General features: G+C 42.8%; 1 protein-coding gene across 1 annotated transcript in view; it reads left to right on the forward strand.

Annotated features, from left to right (window-relative positions):
* Window positions 1–23,939, forward strand: part of FAM135B (family with sequence similarity 135 member B) — a 322,054-nt gene that overhangs the window by 273,349 nt on the left and 24,766 nt on the right. The window contains exons 8-11 of the mRNA XM_073330058.2: window positions 12,763–12,916; window positions 16,018–16,067; window positions 19,107–19,262; window positions 22,235–22,308. Of these exons, the coding sequence (XP_073186159.2) occupies window positions 12,763–12,916; window positions 16,018–16,067; window positions 19,107–19,262; window positions 22,235–22,308 (434 nt within the window). The remainder of the gene's footprint in view (window positions 1–12,762; window positions 12,917–16,017; window positions 16,068–19,106; window positions 19,263–22,234; window positions 22,309–23,939) is intronic.

Below are 23,939 nucleotides of genomic sequence, written 5' to 3' on the forward strand. Positions count from 1 at the left end.
CCCCAGGATCTGAGGGTGCTCTGCCTGTCTGGGTGGGGAACTGAGAACAGGTATGCTCAGAACATGCACCAAGAACATGCTGCTGAGCCTGGGGTGAGGAGCTGAGAACGGACATGCTTGACCTGAGGGGTAGGGAGGGAACACGCACTGACTGAAAAGGAAACTTCACACATCACAGAGCTTGTCAAGGCCGATTCCCCTCTCTGGCACTTCGAGTGCAGAAGATGGGCGCCCCCAAGGATTCTAAAAATTAATACTGGCTTGTATTAAACTCCCAAGGTTACAGCTTCTCTCTCAGCTTGGATGGGTAGATGCTTCCACCACCCAAATGCAACACCCCTTGGAACCCAGGAAGGCACACTTGGGAATTCCTTCCTGTGGGGTACGCTCAAGCCCTTTCACCCCCCCCCCCTTCCCGGGGAAGAGCTGAGAAAGAAAACAAAGGAAATCAGCTAATTAAATAACATATGCACAAACCTCTTAGGACACAGAAATCCAATCCTGTTCTTAAAAAAGGTAAATTTTATTAAAAACAAAAAGAAAGAAAATACATCTGGAACTTAGGCTTTTGCTAGATTTAAAAAAAAACACTTACCAAAAATTTAACATCAAAAATAACCTTCTTGAGGTCCAGCTTAAAGGTTACAAGCAAAACAAAAGCATTTGGGGTTAGCACAGAGGAGTCAGTAAGAAATAAACAGAAATAAACCTAATAGTGTCTTTCTAGACATTTTCTGATTTATGAGTAGGTTTTAGGTATGATCTGATGATTTCCATATTTGAGAAAAAGCTTTTTACAGCATAGTCCCAGCCCAGTCTCTGCTCTGTCCCCTCTCTCCAGAGAAAAACAACAGAACAGACAAAGAGAAGTTTTCCCAATTTTAAGAAGTTGTAGCCCTCCCATTCGCTCTTTTGGTCAGGTGCCCACTCCTTTCCTTTTACCTGTGGACTTTTTAACCCTTTACAGGTAAAGCAAGTAGAGAACAGCTACTAAGAGGGATTTTATAGCTACCTGGCTAGTTGGGTGTCCATTAAAGGGAGCTGCCCTCCCGCCCCTGCCATTCATTTATCACAGAGCTATTGTTTCAGGCTGTATTAATCTCCATAGGATATTCTTTTTCAGCTGGGAGTATCTAATTGAGATGAATGGGCCACTTAAACTCCTGAGCCTGCTATCCTGCTGATGCCCAATTTTGTTAAGCTTTCCTCAGTAGGATTGCCAACCCTTCAGGGTTGCCCTGGAGTCTCCAGAAATTAAATATTAATCTTTAATTAAAGATTATGTCACCTGATTAAACTTCCCAGGACTACATCCAACCATAATTGGCAGCCCTATTCCTAGCGGTCAGGTTTTCTAAACCTTTTATCATTTTGGTTGATCTCCTCTAGACACTCCCCAGTTTGTCCACATCTTTCCCAAAGTGTGGCACCCACAACTGGGCACAGTACTCCAGCTGAGACCTCATCAGTGCCGCGAAGGGTGGGACATGTTTTACCTACAACACTTCTGTGCCCATCCAAACCATTAAGTTCAGCAAAACTCAAACGTCTGAAAGCCAAGAAATACACAGGTATGGTAAATGGCCACACAACCTTAACTCAGACATTTTTGAATGAAGCCCCACCTCACCCATAACACACACACACCCACTCTGCCTTTTCGTTGTAGTGGACAGGCACGACCTGCACATGTCGTACCTAAAACACTGAGCAAGCTTCCCAGAAACACTATATACCACACTTGCCAAATTTAACAATCCCTTCACACATGCACAAAAGATACCATTTCCACCTATAAGAAGGTGGCTATTACCAGTGCTAGGTGGTTTGGATAACCTTAATTTTGTCCTGTGTATTTCTGGGCTTCCAGAAGTTTGAGTTTTGCTGAACTCTTCCATTGTTGTTTGCAGAGTTGCTGTAGCCATGTTGGTCCCAGGATATTAGAGAGACAAGGTGGGTGAGGTAATATCTGTTACTGGACCAACTTTTGTAGCTTAAAGAGACCAGACACAGAGCGCTTCTTCAGGTCTGGAAAAGGTACTCACAGTGTCACAGCTAAAAGGAAGTTGGGACAGATTGTTTAGCATAAGTATTTCACACATATTGTAAGAGACCATTCACGGAGCCCTGGCCAGTTAACACCTCTGCAGGCATAAGACAAAAAAGAGGGGTTAGTGGGTTACAAATTTTTGTAATAAGTCATGAATCCAGTGTCTTTAATAAGACCATGATTTTTCAGTGTTTAGCAAAGTTATGAATTTAAGCACCCAGAATTGTCTTTTGACAGTGTTTTGCAGTTTTCCTTTGAGGACCAGCAGGTCAGATATGGAGTGATTGTTTTGTGAAAAGTATTCACCCAGGGGTGACATGGTGTTTTTTGTCTTTTATAATTTTTCTGTGTGAGTTTATTCAAGATCGTAGTGAGCTTGCAGGGCTGGTAGTTCGGAAAACCACATTGTAAGTCATAAACACAGCACTTCTGATATAAAATAATTCAAAAACAAAATGGAAGTCCACCAGGCCATTTCTACAGGCATTTTTCAGTGTGTAGCTGCACTTTTAAGTAGAGGGGTCCTGTATCCCCAGCTTTTCATTCAAAGGATGATAACGTAATTGATTACCATAGTTAAACTGTTCCTATTAGTCTTGTACAAATTGGTAAGTAATATTAGCCCTACTTTGAATCTTAGGTCACTTTTATATTGTTAAAACAATGAGGAGTCCTTGTGGCACCTTAGAGACTAACACATTTATTTGGCATAAGCTTTCATATGCTAGAACCCACTTCATCAGATGCATGGAGTGTAAAATACAGTAGTAGGTATAAATACACAGCACATGAAAAGATGGGAGTTGCCTTACCAAGTGAAAGGTCAGTCTATCAAGATAATTCAATTAACAGTAGGATACCAAGGGAGGAAAGATCACTTTTGTAGTGGTAATGAGAGTGGACCATTTCAAACAGTTGACAAGAAGGTGTGAGTAACAGTAGGGGGAAATTAGGTTTTGTAATGACGCAACCACTCCCAGTCTTTATTCAGGCCTAATTTGATGGTGTCCAGTTTGTAAATTAATTCCAGTTCTGCAGACTCCATGGTGGAGTCTGGTTTTGAAGGTTTTTTTGTTGAAGAATTGCCACTTTTAGGTCTATTATTGAGTGACCAGGGAGATTGAAGTGTTCTCCTACTTGTTTTTGAATGTTATAATTCCTGATGTCAGATTTGTGTGCATTTATTCTTTTGCGTAGAGACTGTCTGGTTTGGCCAATGTACATGGCAGAGCGGCATTGCTGGCACATGATGGCATATATCACATTGGTAGATGTGCAAGTGAACACCCCCTGATGGTGAGGCTGATGTGATTAGGTCCTATGCTGGTGTCCCTTTAATAGATTTGTGGACAGAGTTGGCACTGGGGTTTGTTGCAGGGTTTGGTTCCTGGGTTGGTGTTTTTGTTGTGTGGTGTGTAGTTGCTGGTGAGTATTTGCTTCTGGTTGGGGGGCTGTCTGTAGGCAAGGACAGCTTATATAGTTGTTACTCCTTTGATCAGTGAAAATACGGTCATAATCAGCCCCTGTGTTTAGTAAACACATAAGTAAGTTTTCTCACAGATCAGATTTTGCAGAAGACCAAGAGTGAACAAAAAATACATTGTTAATGATCTCTTCCTAATTATTGTCTTTATTGATGCCTTTGGATTTGCTTCTGCGAAGAGCAAATAAAGCAGCCATATAAACACAGGATAACAGGTTTATTTCAGTCACTAATTTTATAGTTTTAGATAACAAAGCACCTTATATTTTAGAGAAGATTAGTAAATCAGTACAAGCAAGGTAATTTGCTAATTAAATTGATATAATACGCACATTAAAAGGCAGTTTCTGGTCCCATAAAGCTGTTTATCTAAAGAGTTTGGCTTTATGTTTTATAGTACAGGATAAAAAACCCTTTACCGTCCACGTTCAGGTGGGTGAGGTCATATCTTTTATCAGAGTAGCTTCTGTTGGTGAGAGAGATGAGCTTCCGAGCTTCTACAGAGCTCTTATCTTATCTTCTTATCTTATCTTATCTTCTCCAGAGCTCTGACCTTACCCTAAGCTCTCAGCTCTGTGTAAGCAGAAGCTGGTCCAATAAAAACATGTCACTTCACTCAGCTTATCTGTCTTATATCCTGAGACCAATTCAGCTACCCCACACTGCCAAGAAGTTCTGTAAAGTCACTTCTGTTGCAAACACTTTGTCTTCACATTTCTGGGGAACATGGTGTCTCAAAGGATCAACACTCATAGTCTAGGCCAGGGGTGGGCAAACCATGGCCCGCAGGCCACATCTGGCCCCTCTGACCATTTAATCCAGCCCTCAGCTCCAGTCAGGGAGTGGGGTTGGGGGCTTACCCGCGCCGCACGGCTCTCAGGAAGCAGCCGACATGACCCCCCTCCGGCTCCTGCGTAATACGTAGAGGCACGGCCAGATGGCTCTGTGTGCTGCCCTGTCCACAGGCGCTGCCCCCGCAGCTCCCATTGGCCACGGTTCCCAGCCAATGGGAGCTACAGGGGTGGTGCCTTTGGAGGAGGCAGCGCGCAGAGCCACCTGGCCGCGCCTCGGAGCTGGATGCGGGACATGCTTCCGGGAGCTGCTTGCGGTAAGCACCATCCAGAGCCCCTGAGCCCGTCCCACACCCCAATCCCCTGCCACATCCCTGATCCCCCTTCTGCCCTCTGAACCCCTTGATCCCAGCCCAGAGCCCCCTCTTGTACCCCAAACCCCTCATCCGTAGCCTCACCCCAGAGCCAGCACCCCCACCCAGAGCCCTCACCCTTCAGCAGCCTGCCCCATCCCTGATCCCCCTTTCACCCTCTGAACCCCTCGGTCCCAGCCTGGAGCACCCTCCTGCACCTCAAACCCTTCATCCCCAGTACCACCCCAGAGCACATACCCCCAGACGGAGCCCTCACACCCCTTCACCGTACCCCAACCCCCTGTCCCAGCCCTGATCCCGCTCCCACCCTCCAAACCCCTCGGTCCCAGCCTGGAGCCCTCTCCTTCACCCCAGCCCCCTCATCCCCAGCCCCACCCCAGAGCCCTCACCCCCCTGCACCCCAACCCAGAGCCCCCTCCTGCACCCTGAACTCCTCATTTCTGGCCCCACCCCAGAGCCCGCACCCCAGCCAGAGCCCTCATCCCGTCCCGCACCTCTACCCCCAAGTTTGTGAGCATTCATGGTCCGCCATACAATTTCTATACCCCAATGTGGCCCTCAGGCCAAAAAGTTTGCTCACCCCTGGTCTTGGCCCAGCTCTGGAGGAAACTCTGATCCTGCTCTCACAAGTTGCTTCTTGATAGATGACAACTTGGTAATACATGTGTGCTTTTTTCTAAGCAGGGTAAGACTTCATGTATCATGCTAGTTATATAGTCTTAGGAGAAAGAGCTGGGTGATTGATAGAATTGATACACAAGGAACGTTGGCATGCTACTAAATAGGTATAAGAACTGTTCTGTGTAGACTTCTTAGATCTGTGAACTATGTCAAGCTTTTATACTTGCCAACAACTCTTTATTGTCTGACACAATAACTTATGTATTGTTTCCTGTTTTCTAAATATAGAATATTTTTTGGCAGGAGGACTGGTCACCGTTGAGGCTCATTAATAATTGCTCCTGTCTAGGAACAAGTAGACCACCCTGCATGTTTACTTTGCATTCCCAGTACATTATAGCTATCTGTTTGGAGAGGCTTTCAAAGTAACATAGGAGCCTAAATCCCATGGATTTTTATCACCTTAGTGCCTAAGAGACTTTTGAAAATGGGACTTAGGTGCTTTTATAAGTATTACCCTCATTTATATATATATATATTTAAAATTTATGTCCCAAATCTTCCATCCTTATTTACATTGACTTAATGAGCAGTCCTATTGATTTCAGTGGGACTACCCGCAGATTTGAAGTCCAAACCAGTGAAGCATTTAAGCATGCACTTAACAATAAGAATCTGAATGGTCCCATTGATCCTTTGCATGATCCAGTGGACTAGGCCACTGGAATGAGACTCAGGAGGCCTGGACCTAGTTGGTGTAAATCATCCTAGATCCACTAAAGTTACCCCTACATTTTATTCCATTTCTGCCACTAATCTGCTCTGTGACCTTGGCCAAGTCACTTCACCTCTCTGTGTCTGTGTTTTCCCCTCCCATCGCAGTCAATTTTGTCTGTTTAGTTGGTAAGCTCTTCATGACAAGGACTGTCTCTTACTGTGTTTTGGTACAACATCTAGCATAATGGACCCCTAATCTTGGTTGGGGTCTTTGGGTACTATTGTAATAAAATAATATTAATGTGCTTAAATGTAAGCTTGTGTTTTGTTAGGACAGGGCCTCTCCCAACAGTGAGATCTTAGACTGTGAAACAGGCTCCCAAGAGGAGTCATGGACTCTCATTGTTTGGAGTATTTGAAACTAGACTAGAAACTGTCCAATAGGGTGCAATATGCATTGGCAGGGAGATGGACTCAATGACCTAAGAGGTTTCTTCCATTGCTGGATGGTGTGATTTTTGTTCCTCTGTTCCATGCATATGCAGCTGGATGGTCATTTCCAGAACTCGATGTGAAATGAGCAATGCCCATTACTTCTGGCTGTCCTAACCTAATTTAATTAACAAGGCCGCCAAGATGGTGATTTCAATCTAAAATGGCTTTTAAGTATGTTAAAACTCTTGACAACTAATTCGTTAGCAGTTGAATATGAGTTGTGTAATGCTGTCGTCAATTAAATTAAATATAAAGGGTCCAGTTTACCAACTGTTCATGCAGTTGTTGAACATTGCATACAGTTAACATGGACTGGGAAATTGCTTGACTACAACACAAATAAAAGCACAGTACAGTATATTGCAAAGCATCAAATCCATTTGGTATTTTGATATTAGATGGATTTGTTACATTGGAAGTGGATAGTTACAGATTGTTCTCTGTGTTAGACTAGTGAATTGGCACAAATCTTATTTAATTAGTGTTTGGGTTTTTTAAAATTATTTTACTTCCCCTTTTTATAAAAGAAAAGTACATTTGCAAAGTAATAGGGTCAATTAGAGGAGAAACTGGTTGGCTGCAAACAGCAGCACACAGAAGGTCTGTTGGTTTAAATGGGTCATTTATTTAAATGCATTCAACAGGGCTTTGTAGAGTTTGCTGTTTTATGCTGCCTAGTGTGGTCTTCTGAGTGAAGTCAAGAAGCAGAACATTTTGTATGTTTCTTTGACGGGTCAATTTAAATTTGATCTCTCATCCATAGCAGCTAATATAATTGCAGCGCTAAAAAGAAATCTGCCTGTATTAATAAAGGCAGATTGTGGATTCTTTGTAATGTATCTGATGTTGGTATTCAGTATCCCTGTTCCTAACTTGGCCACCCTAAATCACTGGTGAATTGCGTATACATATTAGACACAGGGGGTGAAATCCTACCCAATTCATGTCAGTGGCGAAGATCCCATTGGTTTCAATAGAGTCACCCTGCATGCAGCTATTTGACCAAGTCATACAAACCAGTTTTGAATCTCCGTGAATTTGTGAACACCAAAGAGCTCAGATATTATCCCCATTTTGCAGATTGGGGATTGAGTCACAAATGCTCAGGTTCTGGAAGCAGTCAGATGTCACAGTGATGAACCAATATAAGAGACTGCGTTGACAGACTGTGGTAAAATTGTACCAAAGCCACAATACTTGTGAAATATTTGTTAATTGTTTTTTGCCTAGTATTTGTCCAGGTCTATTTATGTCAGTAAACTGAGGAACAGAAAGATTAAATGACTTTCCTATTAAATACATTGGGTAAACAGAGGGGCTGGACTGACCTTTCTGGATAATGAAATTCTCTCCTTAGCCACTGAACATCTAGGAAATAGGAAGATTCCTCCACTTGCTCCTAATCCAGCACATCTCATTTCTAACCTGGGGAGCACATCACACATGGCCAGTATTATACAGGATTTCAGACAAGATGATTTTATGGTCCCTTCTGGCCTTAAAATCTAGTGCTGACAGTTCCGAGTCCAAATCCATTTAATTTTTGGCCTTGCCTGAGGATGCTAATTAGCACCGGTTCTGGTAGTGGGTTTTGGTGATGTGCACATCCAATCCACTGGTAATTTGACTGACAGTCAGCATCTCATTCCATATAGCCCACCAAACAACCATTAAAAAGTAACAACATTTGGTAACTAATAGGATGGGCTGGATTCATTCCTCCAGAATAAATTTTTCTTCCCCAAATAGCATAGAAAATTAAGAGATAATTAAAAAATAACAATTGCAGAGTCTGCATTTTCTCTCATCTCTCCCAAATCATCTTTTCCCCATTTGCTTCCCATCTACCTTTCCCTTTTATTTGGTCTGAAATCAACAAGATGGAATTCAATAAAGACAAGTGCAAAGTACCATGCTTTGGAAGATAAAATCAAGTACACAACTACAACATGGGGAATAACTGGGTAGGCAGTAGTATTGCTGAAAAGGATCGGGGGTTATAGTGGAGCAAAAATCGAATATGAGGCAATAATGTGATTCGGTTGCAAAAAAAGCTACAATTATTCTGGGTGTATTAACAGGAGTGTTGTATGTAAGACCCGGACGGTCATTGTCCCTTTCCATTGCATACTGCTGAGCCCTCAGCTGGAGTATTTTGTCCAGTTCTGGGCACCACATTTTGGAAAAGATGTGAACAAATTGGAGAGTCCAGAGGAGAACAACAAAAATGATAAAGGATTTAGAAAACCTGACCTCTGTGGAAAGGTTAAACAATTGGGCTTGTTTAGTCTTGGGAAAAGAAGACTGAGCGGGGACTTGGTAAGTCTTCAAATATGTTAAAGGCTGCTATAAAGGGGTCTGTGATCAATTGTTCTCCATGTCCACTTAAGGTAGCACAAGAAATAATGGGAAGATTTAAGTTAGATATTAGAAAAACTTTCTAACTGTAAGTATAGTTCAGCATTGGAATAGGTTTCCAAGGGAGATTGGAATTACAAGGGAGATTGGGAAATCCCTGACACTGGAGGTTTTGTAGGAACAGGTTAGACAAAGAACTGTCAGAGACCGTCTAAGTTTACTTGGTCCTGCCTCAGCACAGGGGGCTGGACATGATGACCTCTCATGGTCTCTTCCAGCCCTACATTTCCATGATTCTAAAAGGGCTGAGACTGCAACTTGTGATAGCTTTGAAAACAGAAGTCAATACAGGTTCATTTGGAACAGGTACAGTGAAAGCTTCTTGTGCCTACATAACAAGGGGATTAAAACAACTAGTAAAGCAAAGCAATTAATTGAAAAGGTTGAGAGGTTCTTTTCCCAAGAGACTAAGGTATAATTTTATATTGGACGTATTTATAATTCTAGAGCAGCCATTACGCTTTGAGCAAATGGGGACATACAGATAGGAATAAAGTTCTTAGGTCTGTTCATAGTAGAGATGGTGAGCCACTGAGTTGCAACAAGTTCTTTCAGAATCAATTCCATAGGTTATAATCCAAATAGGCAGTTCATATGCAGAGTTTGTATAAATTCTTCCATGAGAAATACCAGGGTAATCCAGACTTGGAGCTGGAGACTTTAGTCTTGTGACTCAAGTTTCCCCTGAACAAGCTTAAGTAGATCTGAGATACAGGATTGGGGCCCTAGAGTTCATTTATAGATCTCTGGCAGGCCGCATTAACCGCTTGACAGTAGTTAATGCAGCAGGCATTAATTGGATAAAGAAAGGTAATAAACATTATGGCTTAGAAGTCAATTCTGTTTCCTGTGTATACGTAGGTAATTAGTTGCATTGATCAGCATAAGGCAATTAACCATTTCAGCAGTTCATAGACAGTTTACTACAAACTTCAAAGAGAAATGTAGACAATGATATTATTACACCCAAGTTTCATCTAAATGTTAATATTCCCTTTTGGTCTCTGGATCAATAGAATATAGTAACATTGTTAACCTCTGACAAGATATAGGTAAACATGGACAAATACAGTCACTATCTTCTTCTACTTCGCTACCAATACTAGTCTACATTTCAAAGCACTAGTCTATCTAACATGGCTTTGTTAGCTATTTATAAGGAATGGCCCTAACTACAATTTATATACTTTTCTAATATGTTTTTAAAGGTAAAATTTGTGTCATTTAGCCTGCTAATTGCTTAATCCTTTCTGGTTTGGTATCACACTAGGTCTCCTGGCTTTTGCTCTGGACTGTCACCGACCTCTAGATTCTGCCCAATATATTGTGCAGAAAGCAACATTTTTATAAATAGCATCTCCTCCCCCATTGTTCGCACTACATCGGTCTTGCAAGAACCATTCTCACAAAACCTGTGCTTAGCTAAGGTGCATTAACTGATCTCTGACACAGGGCCTCCAACCATTCATATGAAATCAGTTTGAAAAATAGGTTAGGATTTTAAAAGAAAACAACATCTGAGAACTATGCAAACATGAATGTAATTAAAACAGAGTTAATTGATAAAGATTTTCGCTGCATTTAACTCACACATTTGTGATCCCACCTGATGTTTCATTTTCCTGTTCTTATGATTTTTGTATTATCACGATGTTTTACGTCAAGAGAGGCTGCAAACAGACCCATTAAAACGTCGTCTTATTGTGCAACTAAGATCTAATATATCACAAATATAGAATGAGTAATTACAATGCACCACAAATAGATATTTCTGTTATTTAATATAGTATTTAATTGTCACAATGGTTTTGCCTAAATAACATGCCAAAATAATTTTTGACTCTAAAAAGTTGAGCAAGCCACTTCTACTTTTTTATCCTCCTCCAGCACCTTTTCTCTATTCATTCCCCCTTTCCACCTCCTCAAGGTCCCCAGATTCTGTGTTGTGAATGTGGAGTGCTCAGATTTTCCAAACCTTCAGGATTTAAAGCTAATATTTAAAACACAACTCAGCAACACCCCGGAGGGTGTCTAATGGAGACTAAAATTTGCCAACAAGAAATACAAGTGTTGGGCAAGAGCCCTGGCCCTGACTGACTCCACATGGGCAAGCCCCTATGCTCATACTAAGCCACATTGAAATCAGTGGGGGTCTGTGCAAGTGCAGGAATCCACCTGCCAGGGGACAGCTGGAGGGCTGGGATCCATATCATGGCTGCCCCTGTGTGGGCGCACTGAGGAGGAGAGGTTGCAGAAAGACCATTTTTCCGCTCCATGCCCTTGTAATTCACTGCTCGGTGTATGTTACACATTCTCCTTTGTGTCTGATCCCCACTGGGTGTGAGTCTGTTGCAGCCCCCAGCTACAGGGCCTGTCCCTTTAGCTCAAGCTGTGGAGACTTATGGGTGTAGCTTCGGAGGTCCTAGGTTCAGTCCGTGGTGTGTCAGCTAAGCGAGAAGCCCCATGTTAGTGTCTTCCCACCCATCAAGACAAACTGCTTCCCTGTGTCCATTACAAAATCCCACCTAACTCCTGGGAAAATACACCACCACATTCATGCTCTTGCAGGCCACGTGTGGGAAGATAAGTCCGGAGATACCGTCCCCTGTTCTAAGCACAGAGAACTGCTGTCCTTTCCCAGATACTGCTAGGCAGTGCCTGTGAGGAAAAGTTGACTGCTCAGTGGTGTCCCCTGCATGCTGCAGTCAGCAGGGAATATAGCAAGTGGATAGTAAGCTGCACAGTGCGGAAGTTCAGTGTGTGACATGTGCAAACAGAGCCAGGATCGGCATGCTTCTTGACATCTGAATCCCTCACTGTGTCGGTATCAAGCGCTGGAGTTGAAAAGGTACCTCTGGGCCATTCTACTTACCCATATTCAGTGCAGGAGAATTATGATGTGGTGTGTAGTTCAGCCACTTTACTGTAGGAGGAAGGCCCAGCTGCACTGTGCAAATCAGTGTCTGAACTTCGCTAGTGTTCAAGAAAGTTTGGGTACAGGGGTTTGGTCCTTCTGTCTCTGTCCTTCTAACTTAAAGGGACAATGCTGATCTGAATAATGGGCATCTGCTCCTGAATTCCCTCTTTAAAGTGTTTCTCTCATGGGTTTCTGGGTAAAAAACCCACACAAACAACAGGGGAAAGTTCTTCAGTCCTCAATTCTGCAATCAAATCCAGAGGTAACGGCAGATCAGGGCTTAGTTCACCACACAGGGCGAACAGTGAAACTGACTATCTACAAAGTGCTGTCAAATGCACAAAGTAAACAAACTGAAAAAATCAGGGAAACATTTTTATCTTCTTTCTTTCAGTTCTAGTAATCTTAGGCTGTGCTCATAACAATTGCAGGCAGGAAATTTGTAGTCAGGTTCTGATTTTAAATGGAGGGTATCCCTTTGACTTTGTTACAATATCGCAAACGCCTGCTCAAGCTCTACTACGTACATCTATAGGTAGGTGTAAAATGCTATTCCTTTTTCACAAAAGGTTTTGGAGACTTCTGGGTTTAAACATACTTTCTTCTGTCCGATTGCATCCTCATGTGACAGACCCACACTCAGGCTTCCTGCTTCTGATGTAGAAAAGGAGCTAATGCCTGAGGAAAGGACCAGTTGGAATCATGCTCTGAACATCTTTTGTGGCACGAAGTGTGTGGTTCTTTGGAAACTGATGACAAGTGAAAGTAAAGATTGAAATGTGATTTAAAGGATGCAAGATTATGGGGCATCTCACACTCACATTTTTAAAACCTCCAGCACAAAAGAAGAGCATAAATTTTAATTTGCATTTTTTTTCTTCTGTTTCCTTATCCAGGGTAGCTTTTATGTCCCTTCTGAAAACTGCATGCAGCATGCATACAAATGGCATAAGGACCTGTGTCTGCTGCTCTTGAATGCATACAGAGGGCTTCATGTGTACTACACAGTCATAATGAAAGAGATTCCAGATTTGCCACAACTGAAGTTAGGTAAGAGAACAGACATTTTACATCTCTTAGTGTTGACTGGTCTCATTTTAAACATACCTTGTAGTAACTAAGTTTTCCAGTTGGTTGTATGATTTTAGGGGTTTTTTTTTCCCTGATTTTATTTTTGGTTTTTATTTTAGGGTAATCATGAGCCAGGGCTGATGTAAATCAACATCGCTTTACTGCAATCAGTTTATACTAGCTGAAGATCGCATTAGTGTTTAGAAGGAATAAGTTATTATAAGTATCCAAAAATAGTTTCCTTGAATGATATCTGGAATTGGTTGCCTTTCAAAGCCTTGAGCTCCCTATCAGGCGTTGGAGAACTTTAGGAACCAACAGCCTGATGAGCAAATATTTTTCAAATTAAGGGGGGAAAACTCAATTTAGGGTAAATTGTATTAGAACATAGTCTCCAATTTCTGCTTTAGAATGTATTGCTTTTTACCACAGACGCCTTGATAATAACATAATTACCACATGCTCTTTAAAGCATATTCTGCTTTTCTCCCTAATTCAGCAGTTTAATAGATTCTCCCCCTGAAGCAGAAGCCACTATGGCTTTGTAGACCTTATAAGGCACTAGTAAGGATACTGGGTCCAAACCTTCAAGGCCTAGCACTGTTGTAGGGTTGCAGGCCTGCATTCATGAATTTGTGCTCTCTCATGCTTGCAGTGGTACCGAGAAGTTAATTAGAAATGAAGAACTCCGCAAGCCAGCCTCTGTTTTCCAACCTGTTTCTTTGGATATAGGAAGTATGGCTGGCACTTTCATGTGTATATATTTTGAAAAGGTATTAGCTGGCAATATTAGGATTGCAGAGCTGATGGGGGAGACATGCCCCATTCCATTGACCAATGGCTTAAAAAAAAAGAGAGGGAGAATGTCTTCCATATGGATTTTGTAGGTAATATCGGAGCAGTCAGCTATAAAGCATTGTGCTGCACGTCCCACACTGGGGCTGGTTCCACCTCCCTGTCCTGCTGCATTCACTGTTATGGGCCGCATGTTCCCCTCCCTCAAATAACCTGCTCCAATTAAAAAATCTGGTTTATTTCATTCACACAGTGAGAAAACATCCTTAAAAATAGATCTGGTACTTAAAAGTTATTATAACCTGTCAATTACAGCATGACAACAAAACATAGGTGTCATGCATTTTGGTTATTGGTCACATGTAGAGGTTATTTGTATCACACGTTGGCAGGTTTGGAAGTTGAAAGGATCAAGGTGGTATTGCTTCTTGTGTGTTTCATCTATCACACATATAAAAAAAACCAAAACACATACAGGTTACATTTCTGCATCCCATGGGCCAGATTTTCAGACAGTTTATGATGCATAAATACACATTTCATTTGCACACACTCTTGCTATACATGCAGATTCAGTATATGCAAATATAACAGTTTAGCCACTTATGAATGAAATCCTCCATTCTCATTTACAAGTCTAAAATATCTGATTGCAGATTCAGGACTTGGGGCCTGATCAAAAGCCTGTTACAGTCACTGAGAGTCTTTTCATTGACTTCAGTGGGCGTTGATTAGGCCCATGGTCTATACATACAAAATGTAATGATCCAGTTTCCGTGTTAAGGGTATATACTACAGGGACTATACCAGCTACATTGCCTTAGCTATGCCAGCACAGCGCCCTAGTGTAGACACAGCCTCCACTGAAGGAAGGGGTTTTTCCATTGGCGTAGGATCAACACCTCTCCAGCTGACGGTAGCTATGTCAACAGAAGTGTTCTTCCATTGATTTGTCTGTGTCTACACTGGGAGTTAGGTCAGCATAGCAGCATTGGTTAAGGGGTGGATTTTTCACTCCCCAGACCAGCTTAGCTATGTCAGCCTACATTTTAGATCTGGAGCAAGCCTGAGAAACCAAGAGTGCAAATGCGTGAGTCCGGACTGAAGCATGAACCAGAACATTAAAAGATGAGGTGTGGATATGTGTGTTCATGCCCCCAGTGTTTCGCCTATGAATAGGCGAAATTGTAGTTAGACACCCTGGTGTCAATTTGTCCCTTCATGGTTACTCTGCACATTTAAATAGGAGGCGTTTTTGTATAGTCTTCCCTTGTGGCCATGTGCTCTATACTCGTTATTATTAGTGATCACTCCTCCCTGCAAATTCCGCAAGCCAAACTTCCTGAGGTTTTATTTCAGATCTCCCGTTTTTATGAAGTTTTGCAGAATGTCTCTATGATCCACACTTGGTGGGGCATAACTGCAGCACGGGATTTCCCTGGGGCCGTCTAACTTGACGGTTGCAAGCTATAAAAGCTAGGTCTACACTAAGGCCCAAAAGCAAACATTTTGGTTGGGACCACTGAGCATAGATGCAGAAAAGGAAACGAATGCACATGTTCCAAATATAAGATTTATTACTGACACTGTGGCAGGGCCCAATAGGTACCAAGGGCTTTCCGAACACAGAGGAAGGTACAGTCCCTGCCCCAAAGAGCTGACAGATTTCAGACCCAGAGCTGCATAAAGACTTACAAGCCTGGCTTGCCTCATTGCTCAGATATTGGGGAAGAAAGAAAGTATAGGGCAATTGGCTGAAGCATTTGCTGCCCTGGAAGGCTTTTGCCAGGGCACTTAGCAGCTTGCATTTTGTTACTGTGTTACCTTGCATTATAAAGTAAGTAAAGGGCGTAATCCTGCAAGGTGCTGGGTGCCTCTGGTGCAGCGCTGAGCACTGCCAATAATCTGACCACAGTGGAAGTTTGGGGTGCTCCAGCACGAGCCCTAACACAGCTGCTTGCTGGAAAGGGGGTCGGGCATTTTGTAGGTGCCTGCTCCCTTTCTGGATCAAGCTGCTGCTTACACCACTGGGAGTCCCATATAGGAAGAGCCAAATCCTGCACGCTGATTTGAGGCAAGTGTCCCATTGAACTTCACCGCGGGTAGGTGCTGGAGTAAAGTGAGCAGGATTTGACCATTAAGGAAAGAGAGGGGCTTTTGAGCAGAGATCTTGGGTGTAGAGCCAAGGAGACTCTTGCCCGTGGAGGGTGGAGCATAGAGGGTTGAATGAGTTAATGTGTCACTTCTGCTTTTCTCAAACGTGGTTTTTCTTTTTGTGCCCCCAGCGGAGCTAGCTGTGGAAGATACGCTATCTCAACTTTGTACAGAGCTGCAGGTATTGTCTTTAGCAGAATGAATACGTTCACACAGTTTCCAGACTCACTGAGCCAACTCACTTGGGGAAAGCAAGTTCAGTGTCAGCAACCAGTCAAACAAACGTTTCTTGCACTATGATTGCAAATGCATCTGGGGCCTCCTTCATTGCCATCAAATCACTGGCTGGACTGTATTAAAAAGGGCTGACACCTTCATCCCTAGGAACAGCCCCAGAGATCAGCTTAGTTAAATGGACTGAGCATGGGGCTGGTTGCTACCGTCTCCTGGGTTATAATATATGCTACTGCTGATTGAGTGCAAGGTATATAGGACCAAATGGTCAAACATGGGTGCCTAAAGTTAAACAGGCGTATAAACAGGGAAGCAGTGAGTTGGTGTAAGGAGGTGATTTTACCTCTCTGATTACAGCATTGGTGAGACCAATACTGGACTACTGACGCAGTTCTGGTGTCCACATTTTGGAAAGAATGTTGAAAAACGAGAGATGGTGCAGGAAAGAGCCACAAACATTATTCAAGAGCTGGAAAAAAAATGCCGTCTAATGAGAGACATAACGCTCAATCTGTTTAGTTTCTCAACAAGAAGATTGAGGCCTGACTTTGATTACAATATATAAATTCCTTCCTGGGGAGAAAATGCTGAGTGCTAAAGGTCTCTTTTATGTTGTGGAGAAAGGCCTAACAGGAAGCAATGGGTGGAAGCCAAAACCGGACAAATTCCAATTCGCAGCGAGGCATACTATTTTATTTTTTTACTGTGAGAGTGATTAACCTTTGGAACAAACTATCAAGGGAAGTAGTAGATTATCCATCTCTTGATGTCAGGTCAAGACCGGATGTATTTTTAGAAGCTGTGCTTTAGCCAAACACAAGTTATTGGGCTCAAGGAAGGGGTAACTGAGTGAGATGTAATGGTCTGTGATGTGAGGCTAACCCTCCTGGTTTCAGAGGAAAGTTTTAAAATATGACCCAAGTGCACCCTGAAGGTTCATAAACGAGAAGCCAAATAAAAGAACCCAAAATTTATTGTTATTTTAAAAAATCTTCTGATTTTTAAGGCAATGGTATGATTTCGGCAATGACTCCTGATTTTGTTAATGTTGGGCAATAATACGGTGGATTCCAGACTTTCCTGGGCTCCTCTGGAAGTCCCAAATGAATGAATGAATATTGCAGAATTCAGATGAATTGCGGGGGACTTGGAATTCAAGGGTCCTTCTCAGCCCTACTCATGGGCTGAATCCTGAGAAGTGCTGAGTACCTAAAACAAAGTGGAATGGCTACCTCTCAGGATTTCTCTGACACTTCTCATTTTGTGTGACCCACTGTTATTATACAGCAAGAACATCAGAATTAGAGCTTGACACTGACCTTTCCAGTTATCTCAAGCCTGCTAAAAAGGTTAAGAGTCAATGAGCTGAAAAAATAACCATCATGCTATTTAATAACCCTGGGTGTTAATGCAGCTTCTCCTTTGAAGCTTGCTCTCCAGGCCTTCATTTACAATTTATGTAATAACTTAGTTGCTAATGTTTAAAATTGAAAGTAAACAGCATTGCTGACAGGGCAAGTTATTTCTTCTTCTAAGCAAGGGGGACCAGTTGTACAAAATAGGGCCCTGATCCTGCAAAGAGCACCAGGCAGGCAGACGCCTCCACCCCAGAGGCCCCTTTGATTTCCCTATTTGAATTGTACAGGAGGTTGCCCACACTGCACAGATTGCAGAATCAGGAATACAGCAGTGAGGGCAGTGTAAGGACAATCAGGATACCCACAGTTACACACACATACGTATGAACACAAGGATTACTTTTAATCGTGATTTAGATTTCAGTGCTCCTAGCCTTGGGAGTTTGCCTGCATAAGGACTGGGTAAAAATCAAGCAGGAACTCAGGATTCATTGTGGCACTATGGTGAAAAGGGACTGTAGCTGGCAAAGAGACCTTTCGTTGGCTTGTTTTGTTTAGTTTTGTTAAGGGATAACGTGTTATTATTACTATTGTTGTTATTAATTTGTATTCCCTAGGGCCCCATTGTAGTAGGGCTGTACTAACGCATTCACCGTAAAACATAATTACTGTCTGTGGCTTCTACTGCTACTATATGCTATAGAGGTTGGGGTGCAGAAATACCAGTAGAATTATAAAAGAGAACTCTATAGCCTTGTATCTGTTTCTCACTCTTGTTCAAGCGTAGTAGAGAAAGGAGAAAATACACTGAAGAACATGAGAATGGCCATGTTGGCTAAGGCCAAGGTCCATCTCGCTCAGTATCCTGTTTCTGACTGTGTCAGTGCCCGATGCTTCTGGCAGTTGGAGATTTAGGGACACCTCGAGAGTGGGGCTCCATCTCTGACCATCGTGGCTAATAGCCAGTGATGGATCTATCCTCCATCAACTTATCTAATTATTTTTTTAGCCCAGTTATACTTTTGGCTTGCACAACATCCCCCGGCAATGAGTTCCACAGGTTGACTGTTCATTGTGTGAAGAAGTACTTTCTTTTGTTTGTTTTTAACAGCTGCCTATGAATTTCATTAGGTGACCCCTATTTTTTTTGTTGTGTGAAGGAATTTTGGAATGTTTTTTCCTACTGTACTGGGAATTAGACTTAATAAAAAAAGTCACCAAGCTAGTGTGTGAAAGAGATGTTGCTCTAATCAAAAGGTATCACCAAGTCTACAGAAGAGGGAGCATCATTTCGTATTCCAGAGTAAGCAGCACCATCTAGTGGATATTTTGGAACCAACAACCAATTGGCTGCATTCATTTACTTTTTACCTGCAATGAAAAATATTGGCTAAGGCTGTGCTCACTCCCCACTCTTCCCTTATGTCTCCATCTTAATTTGTGCTAAAATACATGTGCTAAAATAATTCTGTAGTAACTGCCTGATCTCGGATAAAATAATTGATAGGAAAACAGCACCAGCCCAGTTCTGATTCAAGGATCATTCTTTTTTTTTTTAAAGGGGACTTAATTTAATGTCCTAATTAATTCCATTGATCTAACCTCCAAACATCTTTCCCCCCCTCCAGATGTTGAACAATCCAGAGAAGATAGCAGAGCAGATAAGCAAGGATGTAGCATGGCTTTGCTCCCACCTTTTGGCACTGTGGACCCAGTTCCTGGAGACAGTGACACTCCATCCAGAAGTCACAGCCTATCTTACTCAGGAGCATCACACACTAAGGGTAATGCTAAGCAATTCATTCAGCAATGGCGATACCGACCTGATAGGAAGAGATCAAAGATGCACCCAGAGTGTGCCTTAATTAGAGTCACTGTGTGAAATTAATCCCCACACAGAGAACCAGTCCAAAGCCTACCTACCACTTAAGTGATGCCTAAGTCATTGTGTTGGCTCACTGCACACGTGGGAATTTTATGCCTATCAAATAGCAGTTCTGAAATAATTCCTTCAACTATAAAATCCTAGCTCTTAGTTAAACAAATAGGAGCAAGTGGTGACCTTGTAACCTGTCTTGTCCTCACCTTGCAGTGGTAGCCACGTTTTCCAGCTGGATACCATTATGCTAAGAGGAAGGCATGTTGGAGCCTGGAATGCATGGCTCTGAGAGATATAGGAAGATCTCCACAATCTGCAAGAGATGATGAAACAGGGAAACTAGGGTCTGCTTTTATAATTTTGTTTCAACAACCTCATAGACTCTTGGTACAAACTGCATTCCTTGGTGGTGCCTGTTAATAATAATCATTAATAAGTTGTTGTTACAATAGCACCAGAACTTCTCAGACAAGTACAAAAGAAAGGTCCTTTCTTTGAGCAGTTTGCAAACTGAATTAGCTCCATATTTTAGCCCCAATACTATAAGTTCTGCCTGGGAAGATCCATGTCTCTTAGGGTATGTCTTCACTACCCGCTGGATCGGCGGGCAGCAATCGGTCCAGCAGGAATCAATTTATCGCGTCTGGTTTAGACACGATAAATCGACCCCCGAGTGCTCTCCTGTCGACTCCGGTACTCCTCCGCCGTGAGAGGCGCAGGCAGAGTTGACGGGGGAGTGGCAGCAGTCGACTCACCGTAGTGAAGACACCACGGTAAGTCGATCTACGTACGTCGACTTCAGCTACATTATTTGTGTAGCGGAAGTTGCTTAACTTTGATGGATCCCACTCCCCGCCAGTGTAGACCAGAGCTTAGACTTCAGCAGGGCTCTGTGTGAGCACAGAGGTCCTCCCATTTACCTTGCTGGGTCAGGGTCTTGGTGTGGATTTGAATTTGAGGCCTTAGTGACATGGATTACAAACAGGCTACTGTCCTATACAAGAGCTGCATTTCAGGACTGTACCTCTGACCATCCTTTGCTGCCTTATCAGTGTCCTGGCTTTTGGGTAGATCCCGGATATTGTGGGCCTGAAATTTGGAAAACCCTTAGCCACAATGGAAAAGAAGACCTGGCCTTTATAGAACACTGGTACTATACAGAAAAATGAGTACATTTTAAATATCAAAATACCAAATTAGTCTGTTGTGGTAAAGGTTTGATTTCCCATGGCACCTGGATTGTCACAAAACATGTAAATTCCTCTGAAAAAACAGAGCCATCACAGGGTCAAATAATTGAAAAATCTATCCTTCGTAGCTCCCTTAACACAGCTGCCACTGGAAATATAGTTCTGTTCCTTTTGTTGTCTCATTATACATAAGCAGCCAGTACTTTCCTGCTCCTTAGTATCACACACACATTCTCATAGACATGCACGCGCGCACAGATGACCATTTGGCTGCTGCCTATCTGATTATGCTGAATGCACTAAAGCCCCACGTAAGCATGTGCTTAACTTTAACATTGACGTCAGTGGGACGACTTGCCTGCTTAGGGAAGCACGTGCTGAAATGCAGTGCTTCAGATCAGGACTTCCTTTATTATCTAAGGTTTCAGAGTAGCAGCCGTATTAGTCTGTATTAGCAAAAAGAAAAGGAGTACTTGTGGCACCTTAGAGACTAACCAATTTATTTGAGCATAAGCTTTCGTGAGCTTATGCTCAAATAAATTGGTTAGTCTCTAAGGTGCCACAAGTCCTCCTTTTCTTTTTATTATCTAACTCCTTCAGAGGGAAATGTATAGGAAGCAGAAGGTACCTTCAGCATAGCACCTACGCTAAAAAAGCAGCGTCGTCTAATGCCTAGAGCAGGGAACTGGGGTTCTTTGTCATGTTACTTGACCTGTACGTGCTCAGTTTTCTTTAAAATGTGGGCAGTCTTGCTTACCTGGCTACATGAAGCAGTTTGAGAGCCTCAGACATAAGGTATTATTATTGTTAAACAGCCTTGTTCAGGCAATGCTTATCTATTATTTTAGAAAGGCCATTTGTCAGAACACAGCTTGGAGGTTTAGGGAGATATTGTAACTTTGTTTATATGCTTTCTGCTGCCATTCTACAATGCTGTATTTTACAAATAACAGTAGTAACATAAGGACTAGAGTCTTAACAGATTAATTGATTTGATTATGTATCTTGTTGGAGTGCATAGAAATTCAAAGCCTATTTCTGAGCAGATCGTAATACCAAGTTCTTTAGGAGTGTATTTTTTCATACTAAGTGCTCTGCAAATCATTTCAAACCTGCAGCTATTTCGCAATCATTTGTCCATTGCTTTACTGTTCTCTCTAACGTCCATGCAAAAATTTGGAAAACTTTAATTTGCAGATATCATGCCATGCATGTATGTGTTTCTGATAATGTAGGTTTTATTCCCCTCTGAGTTCATGTGTAAGAATGGGAGTTACTGTATATCTTTGTGCAGAAGATACCATTGATTATTGGCTTTCCTCATTTAGTAACTGCGCTATTGCCATTTCCGCTGCTGGGGAAGGGAATTAGCGACCCTAGTTTTAAAGCTGCAGAGAGAACTGTTAAATTCAACAGATGCACTGCTTCTAAACAAAGACACAGCAGATACATTGGAACAGATTCCAAAATATTTCCAAGGGCCGTGTCTTCAATCCTCAGAGGCTTTGAACATCTCAGGCCATATTCACCCAGAAAAACAAAGCAGAAACCCAGCTGAATTGGTGGAGCAACCAGGGTGCCTAGCTTCCTTGTGTCACCAGAGTGGTGCAAAGCAGCTGGAGCTGGCTTGCATGCTCTCGGTATCTTTAAAAGGCTTTAATGTGTGATCTTTGTGTTTCATACCCAGGTAAGAAGATTCTCAGAAGCATTCTTTTATGCTGAGCACCAAAAGCTAGCTGTGCTGACCTTTCAGGAAAGCCTGTAAGTAATTCCTTTCACCTCTCATCCCTGGCACTTGGGCCCCGCAAGCAAGTAGTCTCTTAAAACTTCTTGTGGTCCAGACCCCATGCCGCCACATTATCCTTTCCGATGCAAATCCATGCCTTTCCTCCTTGATCTTCAGTGGGCATTTGTACTCCATACAGAAGGCATTGGGTCTATTTTAACCTCACTGCAGTGTAAATCCACTGAAGTCACAGTAAAAAAATTACACAATGCACAATCCAGATCAGGCCCCAGAGGGTTGTAAACTTCAGACACCTGTGATAGGCAGGTGGGTTTTTTTAAGGCTTGTGGTCTAAAGCATGATGGAGACTATGGCTGAAATCCCACACTGAGGAGGCAGCAAGTGCCAAATGGTCCTAAAAACTCTTTTCTCCTCCCCACTCTCCCCAAGTGGGTGAAACTCTCTTGGGTGCAGCCATGGTAGCGCTGGGAGGATCCGGGAAGGCAGACAGAACGGTGCCGTGAAGCATCCATCAGTGGTTAACACAAAGCTTTGAACATGAGCTGACGGATCAGAATGGGCAGAATGCCGGGTGGGTGCTGGTAATAGTGAGGCTCAGAGTGGATGATGAATTGCAGGAGAATTAGCAATGGAAGGCTGTCAGAGAAAATAAATCTGGTACTGGGCTGAATTCAAAGAAGTGTGTTATGGATAACAAGCAAGGTAATTACTTCCCTCTGCTTGCCGCTTCTGCTTAGGCCGCAACTGGGGAATAGAATTGGGACCCCCCCCATGATTTTAAAAATACTTAGAGCCAAATTCTGCCCTCGGTTACACCTGAACAACCCTGCTGCCTTCAGCTGGGTTACATGGAGTTGACTGCAGGCAGGATTACCCGTCTTAGCTCATTTAGAGGCGAGTTTAGCAGAAAGCAACAAAAATAATAAAAGATGAGGAAACTAGGCACTGTCTGGGGAAATGTTAAGGGAGGGCCAGGCTTATTCTGCAGAAAACCAGGCTGAGAGGAGGAAATACCTGCTCGCAAACATGATCAGGGATGTTAGTGATGGAGCAGGGGGTAATTATTTTCATTAATCAAGTGAGTCAAAAAGCAGATGCTCTGGGCTAATGTTATTGTACAGCAGGAACAACTTAGATTAAAGATTAGTGAAAATGTTGAGGTCTTAGAAGAGTTCTGCAGTGAGACAGATTGGCCAGGGGGAATGTGAAATTCCCATTGCTGGAATTTATCAGACTGGAGACATGTCCTTCAGAAATGGTTTAGGGATAATGCCACAGATTGCGCCAGCGTGCAGCAGCATAGGCGAGGATTCCATATAATGATGCCTTCTTCAAAGCTGTAACTGGAGACATGGGGTCAAATGTAGTGCACAGTCTACCACATTGTAAAGAGGAACAGCGCAAGGCAGCCACAACCTCAGTAGTGCTTGGGTGGATGGTTGTATAGGGCCTGCCCAGCCTACAAAAGTGGGTAGTGATCATTGGTGAAGGAGACATGGCCAGAGGGGCCCCAGATGTGACCGTTCAGCTCATTCTCTCATATGGAGCCCCAAATATAGACTATAGCTTCCTGCTATATCAGCACCTGGAGGGAAAACATAAGAAAGGCCATACTGGGTCAGCCCAAAGGTCCATCTAGCCCCGT

Source organism: Lepidochelys kempii, chromosome 2 (assembly GCF_965140285.1).
Source record: "Lepidochelys kempii isolate rLepKem1 chromosome 2, rLepKem1.hap1, whole genome shotgun sequence".
In the NCBI taxonomy this organism is placed as follows: Eukaryota; Metazoa; Chordata; order Testudines; family Cheloniidae; genus Lepidochelys; species Lepidochelys kempii.